The 11,088-nt window shown below is 37.3% G+C and overlaps 1 protein-coding gene across 1 annotated transcript in view; it reads left to right on the top strand.

The window, feature by feature from the left end:
- Positions 1-11,088, top strand: part of CCDC148 (coiled-coil domain containing 148) — a 180,381-nt gene that overhangs the window by 41,383 nt on the left and 127,910 nt on the right. The window contains exons 4-7 of the mRNA XM_015566302.1: positions 1,333-1,415; positions 1,607-1,743; positions 2,875-2,970; positions 3,051-3,232. Of these exons, the coding sequence (XP_015421788.1) occupies positions 1,333-1,415; positions 1,607-1,743; positions 2,875-2,970; positions 3,051-3,232 (498 nt within the window). The remainder of the gene's footprint in view (positions 1-1,332; positions 1,416-1,606; positions 1,744-2,874; positions 2,971-3,050; positions 3,233-11,088) is intronic.

Raw genomic sequence — 11,088 nt, 5'->3', positions numbered from 1 at the left:
TCTCCATTTAGAGCAGGTTATGCTTTTACTCTAAAAGTGACTATATTTATTTTTTGTTTGTTTTTAATTCTCACCAGAGGATATTTTTTCCATTGATTTTTACAGAGAGTGAAAGAGAGGGAGGAGGGGGGTAGAGAGAGAGAGAGAGAGACATTGATGTGAGAGAGACACATCAACTGGTTGCCTCTCACTCCTAAAAGAGCTGGGGATTGAACCCACAACCAAGGTACGTGCCCTTGACTGGGCCGATGCTCTAACCACTGCTCAGGGCTAAAAATGGCTATATTTAAATAATATGTAAAAAGTCATTAAGATTTATTCCTTTTACTACTGTATAAAAACCAAATATACTTTTACCCTTATTTCCTTAGTTCAGGAATTCATTTTCTCTTAACTAAAATAACCTCCTTGTTGGTTCAGATTCACCTTGTCCCCTCCTGTTCATGTTCCATTTCTGTTGATCACCCCTCCTTCCAGTCTGTCCTGCATCTTGCTGCCTTGGGAATCTTTCTGAAACACAGATCTGCTGAGCAGGGGAAGTCAGCTTAATATCCCTCAATGGCTTCCCAATGCCCCGAGCTCTCCCCAAAGAAGTGATGCTGGGGCATGTCACCGGCTCACCTTGGCTTTCGCTGTTACTTCTCCCCAGAGGGTTCACTTATGCTTCCTTTCCTTGCAAAACATTTGGTCTTGTCTAAAACGTCCAGAGATATTTGGTCCACGCCTTGATATTTGGGCCTGTCCAAAACATGCATAGTTAATATAAATTCTGCTCTTCTGCAAGATTCCAACCTGGAACCATCTAGCTAACCCCATTTACCATTACCAGCAAGGCTAACTGAGGCAAGAAGGGTACTATTACTGGCAAAACAGCCACAACCCTATTGGACCAATAAAACATGATAGTACTTTTTAATGTATTATCCCTGTAAACCAAGAGTAGAAATAAGCATTATGGCTTATCTGAATCCAGCATTTCCTAAGCATGGGCATTTTTGACAGAACCAAGGACCATTTGGCATGAACCAAATATGCTCATGGATGTTTTAGACAGGACCAAATTTCAAGGACCTTTAGCCATAGATCAAAGTCCCCATGGATGTTTTGGTCAGGATGAACTATCCAAGACCTTTTGGTATGGGCCAAATGTCTCAGTGGACATTTTGGAGAGACCAAATGTTCATTGGTAGTGTCAGGCAAGTACCAAATCCATGTTAGGAATTTAGTATGTGATCAGAATAAACAAACCAGTGAATAAAACCACATTAGGTTAAATTTCTACTACTATTTTTTAAACCCATATTTTTTAAACCCAGATAATGTCTATTTCAGGTCTAAAGTGGAATCTGAAATAAAATCTTTTTTCAAAGAAGAGAACATTGGAAGTGAATGTCTTTCTGACCTTAAGAATTTTGGTGAGATTTTTTTTTTATCCTATATTTACAGGGGTGTTTTGAAGATGAAAGTGGACCACTCACTTCATGTTCTTTTATTAACTGCTGTTTGTTTTTTTCTAAAATAATCCAAAAATAAATCTGACTCTAAGAACCTGTTCGTAAAAAATTAAAATAATGTGTTATCTTGATTTAATTTTGTTTCACTTTAGAGCAAGAGTTATCTGAACAATGGTGCCTGTATCTTAAAAATGTGATAAATCCTATTCATCAATTGATAGCAGACCTAAAATACAGACAGCATTCACACTCACACAGTGAGTTGAATTCAGTGGATGTACTGAAAGAGGTCAGTATATTACCTTTACTTTTAATAACATAATATTTCATTTTTTGTCCCAACTAGAACCGTTTGAGATAAGGAACCAACAAGGGTGTATTTTAATAGAAGATACAGCAAATTCTGTCTATTCAGTATCTTAAACATCCTTAAATCTGTCCAAGCTTGTTCATTTGGAGCCTGGAGTGTTATAATGGCCTCATACCTAGTCTCCTAGCTTTCATTCTTGTTCCTCCTCCCATTGCATTCTGGGACCTACCTTCAGTGCATGGAGATCAAGTCATCCCCCCGCCCTCCTCAGGGCTCCTCCTGGCTCACATCATGCCCTTCCCTCTTCTTCAGTCGCATCTCCTACCTGAAACCCACTTCCGCCACCCTGTCACTGGTCTGGCCTTCTTTCTATTCCTTCTCACACATATCAGGCTCCTTCCTGTCTCAGGGCCTGTGCACGGGCTATTTCCTGTTTCACTGAGGGTGCTTCTTGTCCTTAGGTGTTTGCCTAAATGTCCTTGCTTCTGAGTGACCTGTTCTCATAGTCCACTTGAAGGAAGCCATAGTCACTCCCTATTACCTCACCCTGTTTTTGCATCGCTTACCTCCTCCTGATACTTTCGTAGCTATTTTTTATTAGTTTATTGACAGTTTCCCTTGACTAGAGCATAAACTCCATCATCATAGCTGCACTAGACATAGGTTTTTAGGTGATTTTTCTCAGTCTATTTTTCAATTGTCTGTAGTGTTATATTGCTTTCATAAATAATAATTTATAAAAATGTATTAAAAATCCCATGCCCAGTTGAGAGTTAGAGGAAAGGATGCAAGGGAAGGAAAGGCTGATTGGAACAGACATTCTGGTAAGTTCTCTGCCTTACCACAAACAAAATCAAAATGTGGGTGCAGAGGCTAGGACCCCCCCTGTACTTCCCAGCCAGTTTTGAGTTATGTGTTTGGAAACCCCTCTGATAAGCACGCCTGGCTATGGTATCACTTGAATCCTCTCCCCCAGGTCCTCAAAGGCACATTCTCTTATCTAATTTATCATCACTTACTGGCTTTTGAGATTAATTCCTGTGAATTTAAATATACATATTGAATGAATCACAAGAATTTGCATACTACTTGTTCTAAATGTTCCAATAGGTTGACTCTGTGAAGAAACAATTAAAAGCTGTCTTTGAGAGACTTAGCCTGGAGCAACAGAATTTAGAAAATAACCTTTCAGACTGGAGTATTAAAGTAAGTGTGAAGCAGACAGTAATTTGTTTATCAATTTGTCATTGGCGTTAAATAAAACAATCATGTAATTTATTTTTCAGATACTAGATCATTATTCAGAAGAAAGGAGGAACCTGCTTAGTGAACTGCCAATGGAATTAGACGCTTTGGAATGCCCATACCCTGATTTGAAATCTTCAATTTTTAATGAGTTCTGTAACTTTACAGAGAAATATCAAAAGAAACTTCAAGATTTTGATCTGCAATTAGAAGACATAAGTAGGTAATAACATAAAACCGCTTGAACTATGTAGATTTTTGCTACGACATTTTTATTTTTGTGGGAGATTACTATACTTCTGATTTACCATTTTCATAGGTACTACTATGTGACTGGAATATAGTCAATCGATAAATGTTTAGATTGAATATTTGTTGAATGGAAAGGGGTTTTTTTTCCCCTCTCCAAAATGATTTCTCTGAAATAGTGGTTTTAAAGGTTTTTATAAGGTTGAAACATGATGAAAATAGCCTTCTCACTGAGCTCTCTACTACACAGGTAAGAAATAGTTTTTTTTTAAAACATGAAATTTTTGTAACTATGGATTTTCATTTCAAGATGTGAAGGGCTTCTTCAGTGGAGATTTACAGACCAGTAGTAACAACTGGTTGCAAGGAAAAAAATGTAATTATGGAATTATGATCATATGGATTATTTGTAATCCACTGTGATTTTGTCTTATGGTGAATATAAGTATATTTTGTAAATTTTAAAAAACATGGTCATTTTTTTTTTTAGAAAGTGTACTTTTGGCTGTAATCCTCTCCTGAATGACAAATATACTGTTAAGTGATTTAAAATTCAGTTGTGGCAGGGTCAACTTCTCTAGTGTAAATTCTATATTAAAATTCATTTCATGAGCAAACTCAGAAATGCCATGTGGCTCAGATCAATAGTTTACCTCATGTAATGTTTGGCATATGAAGTTTCTGGGGAATGTTTTGTATGGAAATATGCTTTTTATTCTATTACATTGACCTAAAAAAATTTCCCCAAAGAATATGTATTTAAAAAGAAAGAAAAACTATTGTAGAGATACATTTATAGTGTCCTTTCACTAAGGGCTTATTAAGGGCTGTTACTTTGAAACAGAAGAAAATAAATATGACATTTATTTGTATTTCTTACCTTTCTTAATGAATTGTTTGTAAATGAAATGCCTCTATATGAAATTACTAGTGTTAAGAAATGAATAACAATAAGGAAAACCTTAAATCCTATCAAGTAGAGTCATTTGTTTTAGTAGCTTCTTGATCCTCAGTCTCCAGTTACTACTACTAGTCTCTGCACCCTCGATGAGGCAGTCCTAGGTGACATCTGAGTCTTTCCTGACCTAATCTTCTTTCTTACATCTCTGTGGTGATGGTCTCATCTTCTTGCCTAACAAACATGCTTTAGTCTCCTAAGAGCTTCATCTCTCCCACCTCTCTGCCTTCCATTTTTCCTTTCCATATTGCAATAGAGCTGAGAAAAAAATGAATAATATATCATTTATATGTGTTGATTAATTGATGAATTAATTGAAAATCAGTCACAGTGATGTATTAACTCAACCATGCATTTAATTTAAGTCTCTAATTGCAAAATAAACATCCTTTCTCCCTTCCCTATCCTATCCTTATTAAAGAGATTTTAGAACTCAACAAGAAAAAAGGAGCGTGTGTGTGTGTGTGTGTGTGTGTGTGTGTGTGTGACAGAAGCATTACTGTCAGGCTGATTCGGGCTGTGAGGAAGGTAAATCTGACTCAGTCCTTTTTTAAAAAAAATTTAAATTGATTTCAGAGAGGAAGGGAGAGGGAGAGATAGAAACATCAATGATGAGAGAGAATCATTGATTGGCTGCCTCCTGTAGGCCCCTTGCTGGGGATCAAGCCTGCAACCTGGGCATGTGCCCTGACTGAGAATCAAAGCATGACTTCCTGGTTCACAGGTTGACGCTCAACCACCGGCCAGGCTGACTCTGTCCTTTTAAAGTGAGTTGATTGCCCCATGACCTTTCCTTGCACATTGCATTTTGTCCCCTTAGAGCTGGGGTCCAACCCCAGCAGGTCCAGGGGTCCTCAAAGGTGTGGACGGAGTCAGCGAAGAAGGAATGACATGGAGACAGCGTTCAGTTGATCAGCAGCCTTGCCAGGATCCCTAGCCACAATCTCCAGCCAAGTTCTGTGTCCATGTTCTCTTGCTAGGTTCTCCAGCCAGGTTGTTGTCTTGTTACATCTGTATTTATACCAGTTGATTCAATCCTATCAATCTCTATTCCAAAGGTTAGTGCATTTCTTATCTCCATTCCAGGGATTATGTAGTTTAAGCATGATTGTTCGTTGTTAAAGTGATTAACTACGCACCTGGCACTTAGTTAAGGGGTTTTATTCCCTCCCTAACTTCAGGGGAAAATCTCTACCTCGGGAAACAACCTTTCTTGGAGAGGTGACCTTGGTTAAAACACATAGTGCCAAGAAGGTGAGCAAACATATTAAGAACAGTATGCCATATACGCCAGGTCCCTTGAAACAGCAAGGATGGACCTGCTCCCGGTACCTTAGCACTGGTAACTGAGATGGTGGTGTCTCTCGGATAGCAGCTCCAAAACATGGAGGAGTTTGCCTTCGCAGCCTGTAATGCCTGCCTCCTGCTAAGATCTACCCCTCACAGCTCACTTTCCTACCTTCCTTTTAATCTGACCTTTTCCTTCATACAACCCTGAGCACTCAGGAAAAGATGAGATTCACAGCTCCATTGATGTTACTGGAGCTTAAGTAGAAAATAAGATGAATGTACGTCAAATGCTAAGGGAAGAAACAAGGATTAGAAAACAGAAAAGGGGTAGGGAGGATGTTCTAAAAAGGGATATTAAATGGTAGACTCTGGTCCCTTGAAGACAAAGTAATTTATTAACAACATTTGTATGCTTATCACCTAGCATATCTGAGCACATCATCGCTGCAAAATAAATGATTGTTCAACTGAGTTGAATTAAATATGCAAACAATGAAGGTGAGCATGGCAAGGCATGTTATCGGGCCAGTAGGAATCTAGTTTGGAGGAATACAGGTTCATGAATCCTTGTTTAACAGTGTGCTTCCCACATATAATTATATAGAACAAAGTTTATAAAATTAATGATGTTTTACTTCATGAATATTTATTGGGTAATCCTTAACATATCAGTAATCTCTGCTAAATTCCTTACTATGGTGTTCAATTGACAGACTAGATAGGATATGGCTTTGCCTTTAAGCAGGCTTGGAATATTTAGAGGAAGCAATATATTGACATGTATCCTAATCAAATACATATTACATGCTCACAGCAACTAAGAGACTATTTTATAATATGCTGGCTGTGAATGAGGAAATAAAACTGAATGATGTTTCAGGCATAGCTTCATTGAGGAGAAAGAGAGTAAATGGGCTATTTTGCATAAGTACAGAGGTCATGGGCATCAACAATCTGACTGGTGGGCAGTAAGGTGAGAAAAATAATATTCTAACCAGCACAATGAGTTATATGTTCAACTGTTATTTTAGTTTGCCCAGTATCTGTCATAATTTTGATATGGCCATTTCCCCTTTGGATTCCAGTTATTAGGCTTTGTAAGGATACACATACATTGTGCCCATGTAGGTACACACCTACATAAGTGAGTTTGTGCATATTTTAAATAGATGTGTGTTGCTATGATATAAGAACGTTGACATTTCTGGGGGACATTTTTAAGTTATAAGTTTTCATTGGGCTAATGGCAGTGGACCTCAAGGTTAATCCCAACATTTATTTTAATTCCTCCTATTTTGTAGCGGCTCACTGGTTTGGTTTGGAATGACTCCATTGCAGACCCAAAGGTAGTCCCTGGTGGGACTGTGCACCAGTCAGTAACCGTATTTCCCTGGCTCAGCTACTAGCTCATGGTGGTCCCCAAGTGAAGAACAAAGCTCAGAACTTTAATTAGGTGCTTGTGAGGAGCAGTGCCTTTTTTTCTTAGTGGATGGACTAAGAAAGCACATAGTTGAGGTTGCTGCTGGCAGCTGTTGTGTGGATGAAGGGAAACAGCACACAAGAAGCCCAGATCATCATGGGGAAACTGAGCTGGCACCCCGTTTGAACGGTGTGGGAAGCCACCCTCACTGCTGGATTTCAAGGGTCATTAGTCCACATTAATGTCTAAAGCCAGTGTGAGTAGGAATGCAAGCAACTAAAATTTTATATGCTAGTTGATTTCAATATATCCATAACTCATGAAATAATCTATTAGTTTGGTGCAGTTACAATTGAAGAATTGTTTAAATGTATTCTAAAATGTATCAGGAAGATTAAGGTTGTAAAATCAGCCAAAGTTTCAAAATGAAGAATAACTGAGATTGGGTGTGAAACTTGCACAGCCAAACACAAATATATAATATCAAAATAGGTTAGAAAGTTTTATATATCTGTGGAATTTGTAGCAGATAAGTAGAACAAAATAGAAAGACAGAACATATCTATAATAATTTAATTTATTATAAAGGAAAAATTTCAAAACTATAAGAAAGATTGTATTATTTATAGGAGCATTAAATAACAAGAAATTGAAAAAATGAGGTTAGATCTCTTTCTTATCCCATATGACTAAAATACTCTAGGTTTATTAAAATATGAATAAGAAAAATAATAAAATAATGAGATAAAAACAAAACAAATTTAAGTAATCTTGGAATGGGGAAGGCCTTTTAAAGTATGCTACCTGCAGTGAAAATCATAAAGAAAAGGTTTAAATAAGTGCAATGACATAAGCATTAAACAAAAAAAAGTTTAGCAGGATGGTTTCTCAGGCAAGTTTTAAATCTTTTTTTTTTTAAATATATTTTATTGATTTTTTACAGAGAGGAAGGGAGAGAGATAGAGAGTTAGCAACATCGATGAGAGAGAAACATCGATCAGCTGCCTCCTGCACATCTCCCACTGGGGATATGCCCGCAACCAAGGTACATGCCCTTGACCGGAATCGAACCCGGGACCCTTCAGTCCGCAGGCCGACGCTCTATCCACTGAGCCAAACCGGTTTTGGCAAGTTTTAAATCTTTAAATAATCAATAGGGACTTCCAATTTCTGATCCAGCAGGGAAGGAGCTTAGAGTTTGTCACTCTGCTCTAAAAACCCGAACAAGCTAAAAAATCACCAACTCTTCTTAGGTACATCAGGGTAGCAAAGTCACAGGGCAAACTGCTGCCCTCCAAATTGGAGAGACAGGCAATATGAAAGTCACATTTTACCTGAGAAGAAACTCAGGAGCAGAAACCTTCATGTGGGGATGATCTGGTGTTCAGGTTTGGACATGTTGAATTTGAGATGCTGTCAGATTTCCAAGTACAGATTTTGTAAAGACAGTCAGTTATATGAGTTACGGGTATGTTGTTTATAAAAATGAAGAAATATTCTACACATATCCATTGATTTTCTTCTTGATGAATCAGGTCCTATGTTATCCATTTTTTTCAATGAATGTTTATTAACCTTCTATGTTTACGAACCTTCATTGTGTTAAATATTCTTTTACAACCTATTTTTTATTACTTGCATGGTATTACAATATATGGTTGTACCACAAAAATTCAACCCTCTACCTGGTTTTGCAAAGTTATTTATTACATATTTTGATATTTGTTTAAAAACCTTGACACAAATAACTTTTTCACTATATTTTGAGTAATACCATGGTTATTCTTTTAAGATGAATTCTTAGAAATGGAACTGATAAATCAAAGGGTGTGAAAAAGTCTAAGGCTTTTGTGAATGTTAAAAGTTATAAAGTAATTAAGTATTTTCAATTATGTATTTATTGAAATACAATGTATTAAATGTAGGTGAAACCTACAAAAGTAGGTTTAACCTAATAAAGGGTAAAGGGGGCCAAATACATGGTAAAGGAAGGAGATTTGACTGTTGATGGAGGGCACACAAGGCAAGATATAGATCATATGTTATAGAAATGTACACTTGAACTTATGATCTTATTAACAAAGGTCACCCCAGCAAATTTAATAATATTTTTTTAAAAGTAGGTTTAACCATATTGCTTTCTAGGAAAGTAGAAACAATTTATACTTTCACCAACAGTCTATCATTTGATCCATCTTGTAGGCATGTTGATTAGGGCAGTGGATATTGCCCATCACCCATAAACAGCACCAGTGTCTTGTTAATATTCTCTTTCTCTTTTTCGATATTTATCTACCTAGCACAGCAGTGTAGCATCACTGTTCTTATGTGAAATTTTTGCCAGCAGAATTGGCAAAACGATGAAAAAGATAAAAGATAAGATAGATAAACGGCAGTATCAGAAGCCAGTACTCAAGAGACAGTGATTGGCCTTACATAATTTTATTTAAAAAATATTTGATTAAACAAATAGTTACATGTTTGATTGTTGCTTGATGAATATAAGATAGAAGAAGAGGGAAAAGAGCATAATAAATAACTGACATTGCTTACTTGATGAACTCAGAACAAGTTAGAACATTGGAGCCTTAATTACCAGGTGGTGTTTTTCTCTGAGAATGTAGTCTCAGACTTTTGGAAACTTTCAGTTCCTGGGCATGTCCAGTCTCAGGTTCTACATTTCTGGTCGGGGCTGGTTGTGTGTCAAGGGTGGTTAACAAGGGGAAAAGTGCTGAGAAACAGAAGCATTATTATTTGAACACTAATGTGTTCACTTAATTACAGTGGCTAAATGACCCACTCAAGCAATATTCGGGGTCACTGCAACTCCCATTTTCTCATGGTGTATTCCAACAGGGATTGTCCAATCTGACCTTAGAATTTATATTTGTTGGGGAAGGGGGAGGAAATAATTGTAGGTTAAGATCTTATTTTTGTCATGTATATTTAGTAGCTTTCTCTTAAAATAAACACATCATTGAAAACAATTACTTTATGACTTTTGAATGAAAGCCACATTTTGTGATTGTTTAAACTACTTTGGTTTATTGTGGGAATTCTCTTGGCTATGGTGGAATGCATTTTATCAAGGGAAAACAATGGGTCCATTTTCTAGGGTATACTCAAATTGGTCTTAAAGTTTGCCTTTGCTTAATTAATAACTCAGCCTGTATATTATCTGTATGTTATTTTGTTTAAATGTATTTGTGAAAAGTATATCTAAGAATAGTGGCTGTAAATGTCTAGGTCAACAGACTTTTTTTTAAAGTATATTTTATTGATCTTTTACAGAGAGGAAGGGAGAGGAATAGAGAGTTAGAAATATCGATGAGAGGAAACATCAATCAGCTGCCTCCTGCACACCCTCTACTGGGGATGTGCCCACAACCAAGGTACATGCCCTTGACCGGAATCGAACCTGGGACCCTTCAGTCCGCAGGCCGATGCTCTATCCACTGAGCTAAACCAGTTAGGGCAACAGTCTATTTTGTGAGTATCACTGCAGCCCACAACTGCCTTCTTGATATAATCAGTTCAGCCAGGGACTACACAGAATAATGATGCATGAAGCTACACTGCTAATACTTTGCGAGACTAGAAAATCTGGGTTTTACAAAATCAAGGAGTGAGAATCATTGAGAAGTTTCTGTTCTTCCCTGGGTGTGAAATCAGATTAATCTTGAGTAAATCATATTGGAGAAAATGGAAACATAGCAGCTTGACAGATTTGTGTCCAAGACATTTGACATGCTATTTTTTAACCTGGATAACACAAATAGAACTTGTTATTAAAATAATAAAATATGTGTAGCTCTAAGCAAAGAGAAGATTAAAAGTTCTATGGACACGATAGCCGAATTGTGACATAGGGGAATTATAACACCTATTTATACCTCAAATCAGTTGTTCATAACAAGTTTTTCCTACTCCTTATATTTTGAAGATCAACTGTGAGTAAATATAATACTTTGAGGAAATCCTATTTTTAAAACTGAGACTATGGAGAACCAGTAATGTAAGAAATTATAATCACCACTAGGGGCCCGGTGCACGAAATTCGTGCACTGGGGGAGGGGGAAGGGGAGTGTCACTCAGCCCAGCCTGCCCCCTTTCACATCCTGGGAGCCCTCAGGCATTGACCCCCCAGCACCCTCCAACCGCA

Source organism: Myotis davidii, unplaced genomic scaffold (assembly GCF_000327345.1).
Source record: "Myotis davidii unplaced genomic scaffold, ASM32734v1 scaffold433, whole genome shotgun sequence".
Taxonomy (NCBI): domain Eukaryota; kingdom Metazoa; phylum Chordata; class Mammalia; order Chiroptera; family Vespertilionidae; genus Myotis; species Myotis davidii.
The sequence above is the reverse complement of the archived record's forward strand: the minus strand, read 5'-3'. Positions and strand labels throughout refer to the sequence as shown.